The sequence below is a fragment of the Arachis ipaensis genome, chromosome B05, assembly GCF_000816755.2.
Source record: "Arachis ipaensis cultivar K30076 chromosome B05, Araip1.1, whole genome shotgun sequence".
Lineage (NCBI taxonomy): Eukaryota > Viridiplantae > Streptophyta > Magnoliopsida > Fabales > Fabaceae > Arachis > Arachis ipaensis.
Genome location: NC_029789.2, coordinates 13,582,526 through 13,594,162, shown reverse-complemented (window position 1 = coordinate 13,594,162; position 11,637 = coordinate 13,582,526). Strand labels below are relative to the sequence as shown.

The following is an 11,637-nucleotide window of genomic DNA, read 5'->3' as shown; positions in this document are numbered from 1 at the left end:
CATTCGAGAAGACAACCACTTGATGAAATAATATAGAGAAAACTCGTACCTGTCTCAAAGGAAATTGTTCGCTGCAATGCCTTTACATCAGGAGAATCATGGAAGACAAATCCACTTAAGATATAACCAACTACAAATGCAGCCAAATGAAAACCAACAACAAGCAACAAGATAGAAGCTCCAAATGGGGATTTAACAGCCTCAATGTTAATTGCAAGAGGAGCTCCAACACAGAGAGCCGTCACAAATACTGACAGTGGAGGTAAAAACGGTCGAATAGCATTACAGATACGAGGAAGGAAGCTGTCAAAACAAATCTGTAAGAAAGATAACACTCTTTGAAAAAACACAGAGAATAACACCTTTATCCGAAACTATAGATATAACTACCGGTTTAGAAGCAGGCCAAGAGCAATAGGAGCCACCACAATCTGTGTAATGCTAAACACCATTCCTTTTACATCTACAGGCAGTCTCTTTCCAATGAGCAAAAGTGATAACAGGGGCGTCACAAAAACCGCAGATGCAGTAGACAGGGATGTCATAACTATGCTTAATGGCGCCATCTGTGGATCGGTGAGGAAAGTAGCATAATTCGAGAGCTGCGCTCCACTAACACAAGACACCAATGCAATTCCTGCGCCTGATTCATTTTATGGCCAGAAGTTAGAAAGCATATCCCACCAGGTCTTCCTAATCTTAACATAGCCCATCCTCACCTATAGGTGTTGGTAGACCAAATACAGTTACAGAAATTAGGGAAAACAGATACCCTAGAAGGGGCTTCATGACAAACTGGCCAACATAACCAACTACAATTTCTACTGGCCTGTTAAAAGCTTCAAGGAAGTCCTTTTCACTTGAATTTACCCCCACTGCAAACATCAAAAACCCTAGTGCAGGTGCATAGTATCTGCGAATCAAATAAACAGATAATGGACTAATGGCTGAAATAAATAACTTTTTAAAGGAAAAACGTTATTCGTCTATACAATTAGGTTTCGTAGAGATACATGGCAAAATGCAAATAATTATAAAAGGGTGATTTGAGATGCACAGACCTGGTGGTAAACCAGGTAAATGAAGGTGGGAATATTAGAGCTAGCAGCGTGCTGCCAAGGACTACATGAGGAAGGAATGAATTCGCCCGCTTCAGAATGTCCCCAATAGGCACTGAATCTGGCTTCACTGCCTGAGAAAATGAAATACGCATTGTCATGAATTGCAAATACACGGAAAATTACCCTAACAAGAAATAGTTGATATAAATACACGAGACAAACAAAAGAATTGAAACCTGAGGCAGGTGAGAGGGATCGGGTACAAGCGAATCGGAGGAGTGAAGAGGTGCGCATGGAAGACGAAGATTGGGGTTCCGATCTGTAAAGTGAAAGGAGTGGAAGATGGAGGGACGTTGACGTGGAGTCGGTAGATGAGAGTGGAGAGGAGTGGAGAATGGATTGGAGACGCATCGCAGTAGAACTGGTTTTAGCCTTGAAGTATGAATGGGACAAGGGGAGCTCACAGTATGCAATTGCTTCAACGAAATTGAATTCATTCTTTTATTATCTTATTTTCTTTGAACAGCACAGCACAGTTTTTGTTTGGCCGTCCTCTTCAGACGAGAGCTTCCCCTGAACACGATTCTATTCCCTCGCTTCTTTGTTGACAACCGGGCAGCGCTCCTGTTGACCACCTACTATCTTGGAATAATAATATTCCCTACAATTCTTCAAATTTTAAACTACAACTACAACAAGGAGCTTTCTTCGGTGGGAAAAATATAATCCAGATCTTAAAGGACCAAGCAATAAATAAAGATACCTAAAAATATAAGGATGGGTTCATAAATATTTAATTATTTTAATTAGGACAAATTTAAATATAAGTTAACTTTATGGTCATAACTAATATTATCTTTCTTGCAATAATCTTTGCATCTATACTGATCTTTTTTTTATTTTGGTCTATTACATTGTTCTTTCTTATTATTGTTATAATTATTATTTCACTTATTATTGCTGTTATTGTTTTCATTAGGGTCATTATTATTGTTACTGTTATTATTATAATATCTCTATTATCATTATTATTGTTATAATTAGTATTAGTATTTCTTTGATTATTAAAATGATTATTACTATTATTCTTATTATTATAATTGTTAATGTTATTATCATTGTTTTAAGAGTAATTATTTAAATTAGTCTCTAAATAATTTAAAGGTAGACATTTTAATCTCTAAAAAAATTAAGGACAAAAAACCCAAATGAGCCAAGGGCAGCTCATTTTAACCCAAATCAGCCAATTCAAACTTTGATACCTCAATCCACCAGAACTCATATTTATGTAATTCGAATCAATTGGATTCGAATCATTTTTCCACGTAATTCGAATTGATTCCATTCGAATTACTTGCAAGAACTTTATCAACGTAATTCAAAACAATAAGACTCGAATTATGCACGCAATATTTCTAAGTAATTCGAAACGATAAGCTTCGAATTAGGATAGGGTAGTTCGAATTATATAAATTCGAATTAGTAGGAGAGTTGCACTCGAGGGATTTTCGAATCAAATTGATTCGAATTAGGTGTAGTTGGTGGTTTTGAGTAATTCGAATGGAGTTGATTCGAATTACAATGGTTTCGGCTATATAAGGAGTTCGAACCAAGTTCATTCGAATCACTCTCTCATTCCCATACCCCACCAAATCCCAGAGAAAACGACCAACATTTGGGCCGAGTAAGACCGGAGCGGCATATTCAGGCGATGGGGGACGATCCTGGGAGGCTTTATCGTTTGGATGGAGTTGCTCATATCGCCGGGGTGATCAACGACGAGGTTAGTGGTTTATGATGTTGCGCTGTTGATAGTGTTTTCTGTTAGTGATTCAAGGTAGTGGTTGATGAAAGCGGTTTATGATATTGCCATTTCTCCGTGTCTTATGATAGTGGTTTAGTGATAGTGGTATTTCTTATCGGTTTTTGATAATGGTTTATGTTATTGGTAGTGGTTTAGGATAGTGGTTTAGGAAAGTGGTTTGAGATAGCGGTTTAGGAGAGGGGTTTAGGATAGTGGTTTAGGCAAGTGGTTTTTGTTAATGGTTTTTTATAGCGGTTTATGTTAGTGTTAGCGGTTTACTGGATAGTGGTATGGACAAGTGGTTTTTTTTAATGGTTTTTTATAGTGGTTTACGTCAGTGTTAGCGGTTTACGATAGTGGTGTAGGGAGGTGGTTTTTTTAAATGATTTTTATGTTAGTGGGTTTTGTTATTGGTTTCTGTTAGGGGTATGTAGTAGCTGCTTTTGTTAACGGTTTTACTTGTTAGTGATTGTTGTATTTGTTAATGGTTTTTTCACGTGGTTTGTGTTAGCTGTTTCTGAAGACAATGTTGATAATTCATTTACTATGCGTTAAGTTTTACGATTTTTGTTTCGGTTCTTTATGAAGTAAACTGTATATGTTATTGGTTTTTGGATATGTTCTAATTATGCGTTTTATCTATTGCCCAGCCTCGGCGTTGCATATCCAGCGTTAGGCGGCAGCAGGGGATGCGTCTTGATGAGAGGTACGTTCCGTACTTGCAGATGGCCGGCTTGTACCATCTTGCGAGACTGAACGACAGATGGTTTCAACTAGACGAGCCCCTAGTCAGTGCATTCGTCGAGAGGTGGCGGCCTGAGACGCACACCTTCCACATGCCGTTCGGAGAGTGCACCATCACGCTTCAGGACGTCGCATACCAGCTGGGGTTGCCAGTTGACGGACATTACGTCAGTGGTTGTCTGACAGACTTCCACCTTTACATTGAGGGTGGGAGGCCTGCCTGGCAGTGGTTCCATGAGTTACTTGGTGTTTTACCTCCCGAGAACCAAGTTCAGAAATTCGCAGTGAACTGCACCTGGTTCCAGGAGACATTTGGAGAGTGTCCCGAGGGGGCGGACGAGGAGACAGTTAGGCGCTTTGTCCGTGCCTACATGATGATGTTACTGGGCATGCAGCTGTTTGCCGATAAGTCCGGCAATCGTATACACATCAGATGGCTACCATATGTCGCTCGGCTTGAGGAGATGGGTGGCTACAGTTGGGGGTCGGTGGCACTAGCGTGGTTGTACCGGTGCATGTGCCGGGTCGCCAATAGACATGTCGTGAAGTTAGCTGGGCCTTTACAGTTATTGCAGTCTTGGATCTTCTGGAGGTTTCCTACTTTTAGGCCTACTGGGCATGATGCGTTTAGCTGGCCCCTTGCCTCGAGGTACCGATATTGTTTTGTATTATGTATGCCTGTTGTATATATTTTCGATTATGCAAGCAGTTTCATGCATTGTATAGTGACTCATGATTGCAATAAAATGTTTAACTTCTTACACAGATGGTCTGGTTACAATCCTGGGATTAGCAACAAGGGACCCCGCGTACAGATGGCTCGCCTGAAGATCGACTTGTTACAGCCTCGGGATGTAAGTACGCTGAGCCGATATGTATATCCACCTGTTCTTTCAGTTTATCTTTTGTGTCAGAAGTATAAAATTGCGTTTATTTGGTTTTTTTACAGTTCATATGGATGCCCTATAGCGCACTCGACGTCATCCAGGTTGTCCATCCGGAGGTCTTGGAGCCTCGGCATACGATGTTATGGCGGTGTGTGACGTCCCTGATTTACTTTGCGGTGGTCGAGTGGCATCAGGTTAATAGAGTGTTACCGCAATTTGGTGGCGTTCAGCCCCCACCGCGACCCGCCCTGAACATCGACTTCTTGATGTCGAAGGACGGGAGAGGAGGTGACCGTTGGTTCCCGTCGCACTTACCTGACTGGCATCTTCACTGGCAGGAGCGTGCGGATCACATTTTACAGTTCGACATCGTGCCCGATCCCGGCCCCTCCCATGAGTTCTTGTCATGGTGGCATCAGCACGGAAAGAGGTTCCTTTCACCGGAGATGCTCTTGGGGGATCCGAGAGGTATTCCTATTCCGGAGGAGGCTACGCAGAGGGGTGCAGGCCGAGTTCCAGAGATGGATCGAGTCGATGATGTTCCTGACAGACGTCGTATTGAGAGGAGAGCCCGAGTCGGGACACGTTGTAGCCAGCGTGAGGTAGATTGGTTGGAGCAAGCTATGGATGACGGTGACGACGCAGGGGGGGCATGACGGTGAGTGGTATGGTTCTGGTATGGGGGATCCCACGAGCCACGCTGACGCTGGGGGTGTTGGTGGTTCTCTTGGAGATTATTTTGTCGGTGTTCCCAGTGACGATCAGACCCTTCAAGAGAGTACTCCATGGGTGAGTCCGGGCTCCATGTTTCCAGACTTCCTTGCCAGCGATGGCGTTGTTGCCGAGTTCGGTGGACCACATTTCCTTGAGGATATCAGGACCATCATGCAGGAGGATGAGGCTGCACCAGGACGGGTTCACACGTCAGGGCCACAGGCACCGCTAGGTGTAGATCTGAACGAGCCACCCACGATGCCTCCTATGCATACCTTTTCCCTTGGTGGGACACCTGCATCGGCCCAGACTATGGGGTCACATTCAGTTGCCGGCCCATCATCATCCAGACCCGTCCATGTCCCGTCGAGGACCCCGACACAGGCAGCTCCCGATGACGACAGCGACTCAATTGAGGACGAGGAGCCACTTGTACGGCGACCACAGAGGACACGTGTTCCACGCCGTTGCTTCACGGGGTCCCACCTCTTTAGATGACTTAGGGATATTGGTGTATGTCGTGTTGTTATGTTTATCTATTGTACCTTCTTTGTTGGTTATCGTTCATATGTATGGTTTCATTAAGGTATTTGTTCATCAAGCAGTCACCTTATAATTATGTTATGTATTATCAGACATCCCATTACCTTATGAACTTTGTTTTAGAAACTTAAATCCATAACTAGAATGACATTCAACTTTCATAACTTATAAGTTACAACTTAGTTCCATGTAGAACACTGGATGATAACTGAAATTAAATACATGTGGTGATTCTAAAATAAATAAAACAAGACGCAACAACGCTCCTACTCAATCCCAACTGTCCCGGTGTGTCGTCCGGCTTGAGGACAACTCCGACGACTGTGTCCTGGCTGCCTGCAGAGGCCGCATCTCTTTAGCCGGTTTGGATCTGCATCATCCATGTTGGTGCGAATGCGTGTGGACCTTGGACGACCCTCCTTCGCACGCCTCATGTTCGGATCCGGTATAACGGTAGGCCCGACATAGGGTGGCCAGAAACCCTCCGGAATGGGAGGTGTAAATCCCATCTGGTAGACACCGAAAACGGAACTAAGGCGATAGACCTGGTGGACGTAAGGCTGCCAAGTAAGACGTGAATAAGCACAGCATGCTAATGCGTGAGGACACGGGAAATGAAGTGCTTGGAAGTATCTACAATCACATGTCTGAGACCCCAGTGAGACCCTGTAGGTACCAAGTGAGAATGAACCTGTTGGCGTCGTCTCTGCCACGGTGTACTCCGAGTTATCCCTATCATAAACAGTCACCGTGAAGCACCTGGCTGTCTTCAGGTTGGCCTCGATACACTTTACTAGGTATTGACTGAATTGTTGTCCGGTACCCATCTGAGCCTCGGCCTTCCTCCCCTTACGGACAAATAGCTCAGCCAGCCTTCCGTATGTGGCTTTCACTAGCGAGCACACGGGGAGGTTCCTTACCCCCTTAAGGATTGAATTGACACACTCTGATATATTTGTCGTCATGTGCCCGAATCTCCGACCCTCATCACAGTACTGTGTCCACAACGAGTACTCAATTCGGTTCGCCCAGTCACACATTGCCGGATTCTCAGAGCGCAGGATGTCAAACCAGTAGTCAAACTCCACCTCGGTCTTCGCATATGCGGCGTTCACAAGAAGCCTCCGGGCATCTTTGCCCTTGAATGTGAGAGCGAAATTCGCTGCAACGTGTCGAATGGAGAATGCCCGGTATGCAGACGGAGGTAGCCATCCCCCATCAGGTGCCTCAAGTGCTGCCTTGATGCCGTTATGCCTATCTGAAATAACTAACAGACCTGGCTGAGGTGTCACGTGCTGACGGAGGTGGGAGAGAAAGAAGGACCATGACTCAGTATTCTCACCCTCAACTAGTGCGAATGTTACAGGGAGTATGTTGGAATTCCCGTCCTGTGCAATCGCCACAAGCAACGTTCCCCCATACTTGCCATATAGATGGGTGCCATCAATACTCTCCAACGGCTTGCAATGACGAAATGCTTCGATACAAGGGGGAAAAGTCCAGAACATTCTATAAAAATAAGCCTGAGACTCGTCCACCTATCCACCAACTCGAACAGGACAGGTCCTGAGGACTGCTACAGTGCCAGGCATAGTCAACTGAACTCCTAAGACCCACCGAGGGAGCTCGTTGTACGACTCATCCCAGTCCCCGTAGATGATTACGACCGCCTTCTGCTTCGCCATCCACACCCTCCGGTATGTAGGCCTGAAGCCAAAGTGTGCTGCCGTTGCATTTAGAAGCACCTTGATGTTGACGGATGCGTCAGCCCTAACCATTGGCATGATGAATGTCGCTATCACGTGGTAGTCCAAGCTCCTATGGTCGCTGGAGATGGAGGTGGCGAGACAGGTATGCGGCCCGTTGTACCGCTTGACTTCCCAGATGCCCTTGCATTGTCGGAGGCTCAGCCTAATCAACCATGTGCACCCATTTCCAAACTCAGAACACTTTCTCACGTACCGGCGATAGTCAGACTCAACTACCTTGTACTGTACCCCTCGGCGGATGCTGTACCTCTTGACACTCAACAGCGCCTCATCTTTATCCTGGAATTGTTGACCAACCTGGAACTTTGTCATACCGGCAGACCCTTCGGTATCTCTAGCGCCAAATCTAGCTAGCTGCCCAAGATGTTCGTCCTGCCTCATGGCATCCAGATCCAAAGATGAAAAATGGGGTGGGTACTGATTTGTGCCAGAACTAGAACCACCAGTAGGCCTTATCGGATCACTCGCTCCAACATCATCGCCGCTTTCATCAGCGATAATATCCGGCTCGACTTCATCATCATCTGGATCATCACACAATCCCTCGCCAACACCAGCCGGTGGAGGACACTGTACTTCAGTCGGATGATGTTCCTCATATCCAACCTCGTCTCCAACATTGCCGGCGAGATCAACAGCAAACGATGGGGAGGCGGCAGGCTGGACCGCTGCCTCATACACTGGAACGGAGGAAGAAGCAACCGCAGGTCTCGAGCTCGAACCGGCCGCCGTGGCTATAGTGTTGGCATTCCGGTTCGACCCACCAGAGCTAGATACCACGTCGACAAAAAAAGGTTGGGACGAATTTAATTTTCACCCCAGACCTTAGGGACGAAAACAGTACTTAACCCTTTTATCTACTTGTTCAAATCATTAACTAATTTCGATTTATTTATAAATTAACTAAGGTTCAGTTGATCATTATTATTTTTAAATTATCATCTAATAAGGTCATATCATTTTCCTATTACTAAAGAAAAAAATTGGCTACTAAAGAAAAAAATTGGCTAATGTATATCAAACTTAGTTTAATGGACTGTATTATTGGTTCTGATTTTCTGTGGTACGATCATTAAGTAATTTTTGGTTTATTTTTTAGTTTAGTTTCAGTTCATTTCTTGTTTTTGAACTGAGTTTGTGTGTCGTAATCATTAAGTAATTTTGGTTTATTGCTAAGTTAATTAAGGTACATTTTGGTGTTATTTTTCTAATAAATTTTGCACAATTCAAAACTTTTTTTCTTATCTTCTACTGCTTCTTCTTTTTCATCTTTTTTTTCTTCATCTTCTCTTTTTTATTTTATTTTTTTATAATTCTTCTTGTTTCAATAATAATAATAATAATAATAATAATAATAATAATAATAATAATAATAATAGAGGAGGAAGAAAAGAAAAGAGATGATCAAAGAAATTCAAATAAAAAAAGAAACAGGAAGAGAAGATGAATGTGGTGGTATGATAGTGATGACGATGACGATAATGAAAAAAAAATGAAGAAAAAGGATAAAAAGAAGAAAAAGAAGCAAGAGGAGGAAGAAAGGAAGAAGAAGAAGAAAACGAAATCCTATACACATAAATTAAATGACTTAGTTACTTAATTGCGTAAATCGCTTGAATATATAATGAGACTCATAAAATCATAATTATATATGTAAAATCTATTTAAATGAAATAGATATGTAATAAATAATAAATAATCATTCAAATAGTGGGTAAGAAGGCTAAATTTAGTGTCTAAATTGAATGAATGTCATACGAAAAGAATTAAAATTTAATCCATCTTTTTATAATATGGTTTTGAAGGGCAAAACAACGTTGCATTTGCACTCTTTAAACCTCTTTTTTTCATCTATTCTCTTGTTTAATCTAGTTTAGCAAAATCTAAGTTTGACTTTCGAAAACTGATTTTAAATTTGACTTTGAAAGATTAGACTCGATTTATTATTTTTTTTATTAATAATTGAGTCCATTAAAATTCAGTAAATAAATAAATATATTATTTAATTTATTTTTAATAAAAAAAATTTCTACTAACAACATGATCAAAACTTTTAAGATAATTTAAACTTACAATATAACACACACGTGTCTGTCTTTTCTTTAATAATAGCACTTCTATTTCTCCTGTACTATCTATGAATTGATTTTGCTGATTCTGGGTTAGATCTTGTCCATTTTGGACTACAGCTTAATTCGTGAGCATATACTGAGAAATAACCATTTTTATTTATTTGTTTAAATAAAAAATCATTTTAATCATAGGACTTGCAACTAGCCGTCTATTATCTCAATCGCTCATGTAGTAATGTGTCATTATTTTGTACACACTTCAACACTGTTGTATTGTCATTTAGATTTACTCAATTTTTTGAATTAAGACCAAATCAGTTTAATGTTCAATATTTAGTAAGAAAGTTAATAATACAAGAGAAATAAAATTTTAGTGGAAAAAATTCTTTATTATTCAAGTATTTATTACAAATACGCCTAAACTCAAATTCTCACCCTCTATTTATATTCATCCACTTCTTCAATGAATACTTGGCATTAAATCTAATCAATGGTCCAGATCGAATATCCAGAATTTCCATAACAAATATCTAACCTACTATATTTCCCTAAATATTTTTAGATTATTCTACATCTATTTTTATATTTCTACATATATTTATACTCTTCTAGAATGTTTCATGAACATTTTTAGTCTTCTAGAATCTTTTGGAATCTTTTGAAACGTTTTAGAACATTCCAAAATTACCCAGAATATTTTCAAACACTTTAGAAAAATATATACGCATCGTTAAATCTAACATTCTAAAATTTACCGTAACAAATGACAGACATCAAACAGATTAGAATTGGATAATATTCAGCTACATTATCTTTATCACTTTAAATATTTAATCCCCAAACAAGTTAATGAAATATTAATATCTAAAATACATTTATTATTTCTACACACTAATCTTTTAATTTTTAAAGACTAGATTGCATTGAAATATTTTCTCACTTTTTTTATCCTTTTTTTTATGTATTATAAGTAATTTTCATATTTCCATATTATGCACTTGCTCCACTGTCAAACAAGGAATAAAAGAGAGAGTGAAAGGGGTGATCATAAATGACAAAGAATGCTATTATATACACGATAATAGGAATTCAATTCAAATTAGTCTAAGATCTTTTGTGTGACCCAAAGATAAGAAAAAGGGTCGTCAATAAGACCTATCATATCAACCTGCCAAATCCAAATAAAAACTAGTTTATGCATGGGAAAGGAAAAAAAAAAAATATAATTGGCTGGAAACATACAGAAAATGGAGATTTTTCTATAGGAACTACAAATAAAGTTCTGCAACACTAGATAAAATTCAGTCAAAATTATTAGACAAAAATTTGGAAGTAGGAAGGACTCCAAAAATCCAAAATAGTCATCTGAAAAATTATATATGGGAAAATTTTAACATACCAAATGAGAGATTCTCTATTTGGGAGTAGTGGAATCTGCTCAATTTGCAATGTTAGTAAGGAGGACATTATCCACGCCATCAAAAACTGGTCAAAGGTGTCAAAAATGTAAAAGCAGCTTATCAAACCTAAAATTGCAATGGAATTCTTCAATAACAATCTGCAACACTGATTCACTGAATAACTCTCAATTTAGATAATTAATTGGGTCTCAGCCAAAGACACAATTAGCTAGACATCTTTATCATTACTTGCTTAAAATTGTGGACATGGAGAAGAAGAAAAATAAATGATCAAAATTATCAAAGACCCCTAAACTCACAAGTTAATCCTGAAAGGGATAGAAGAATTAAAAGAAGCATTCAATAAGAGGCGAAGAAGGATTACCATGAAGAAAAGAGAGGATATCCACATTAGTTGGACTCCACCACCGCCAGGATAGATGGACAATGCTAAACACGAAAAATTCAAGGGACAGAAACACGAGCAAAGCTGGCTGCGGGGAGCTGCTACGAGATGCAAACGGAAGATCGGTAGTAGGTTTCTCTCATTTTGTTGGGAATTGTTCAGCGTACAAAGTTAAATTTTGGGTATTGAGGAAGGAATTGAAGTTGCATGGACTATGGACATTAAAAAAATTAGTAG

General features: G+C 40.4%; 3 protein-coding genes across 5 annotated transcripts in view; 1 reads left to right on the top strand and 2 right to left on the bottom strand.

Moving 5' to 3' along the window:
- The window catches only part of LOC107642999 (probable sodium/metabolite cotransporter BASS5, chloroplastic), a 2,996-nt gene extending 1,258 nt beyond the window's left edge, over positions 1 to 1,738 (bottom strand). The window contains exons 1-6 of one of the 3 annotated variants that reach the window (XM_021123090.1): positions 1,691 to 1,709; positions 1,298 to 1,660; positions 1,062 to 1,192; positions 720 to 913; positions 391 to 643; positions 25 to 303 (exon numbers count right to left, since the gene is read on the bottom strand). In XM_021123090.1, the coding sequence (XP_020978749.1) occupies positions 25 to 303; positions 391 to 643; positions 720 to 913; positions 1,062 to 1,192; positions 1,298 to 1,558 (1,118 nt within the window). In that variant the 5' untranslated portion in view covers positions 1,559 to 1,660; positions 1,691 to 1,709. Of the gene's footprint in view, positions 1 to 17; positions 304 to 390; positions 644 to 719; positions 914 to 1,061; positions 1,193 to 1,297 lie in introns of all 3 variants that reach the window. The other 2 variants (XM_016346531.2, XM_021123091.1) reach the window with 2 other exon arrangements.
- On the top strand, positions 2,773 to 5,152 carry LOC107640193 (protein MAIN-LIKE 1-like). The gene is made up of 3 exons (XM_021123621.1): positions 2,773 to 2,844; positions 3,516 to 4,463; positions 4,559 to 5,152. Exons 1-3 carry the CDS (start codon positions 2,773 to 2,775, stop codon positions 5,150 to 5,152), a joined length of 1,614 nt encoding a protein of 537 aa, XP_020979280.1.
- LOC107640192 lies at positions 6,020 to 11,073 on the bottom strand. The gene is made up of 3 exons (XM_021123620.1): positions 10,994 to 11,073; positions 7,304 to 8,291; positions 6,020 to 7,141 (listed from the first exon to the last, which is right to left on the bottom strand). Exons 1-3 carry the CDS (start codon positions 11,071 to 11,073, stop codon positions 6,020 to 6,022), a joined length of 2,190 nt encoding a protein of 729 aa, XP_020979279.1.

Coding starts and splice junctions, on each gene's coding strand:
- LOC107640193 (XM_021123621.1), top strand. CDS start 2,773: ATGGGGGACGATCCTGGGAGGCTTTATCGTTTGGATGGAGTTGCTCAT. Junction 2,845..3,515: donor CCGGGGTGATCAACGACGAG/GTTAGTGGTTTA, acceptor TCTATTGCCCAG/CCTCGGCGTTGCATATCCAG. Junction 4,464..4,558: donor ACTTGTTACAGCCTCGGGAT/GTAAGTACGCTG, acceptor GTTTTTTTACAG/TTCATATGGATGCCCTATAG.
- LOC107640192 (XM_021123620.1), bottom strand. CDS start 11,073: ATGGCGTGGATAATGTCCTCCTTACTAACATTGCAAATTGAGCAGATT. Junction 8,292..10,993: donor AATAGAGAATCTCTCATTTG/GTATGTTAAAAT, acceptor CGTGGTATCTAG/CTCTGGTGGGTCGAACCGGA. Junction 7,142..7,303: donor TCAGGACCTGTCCTGTTCGA/GTTGGTGGATAG, acceptor GCGATTGCACAG/GACGGGAATTCCAACATACT.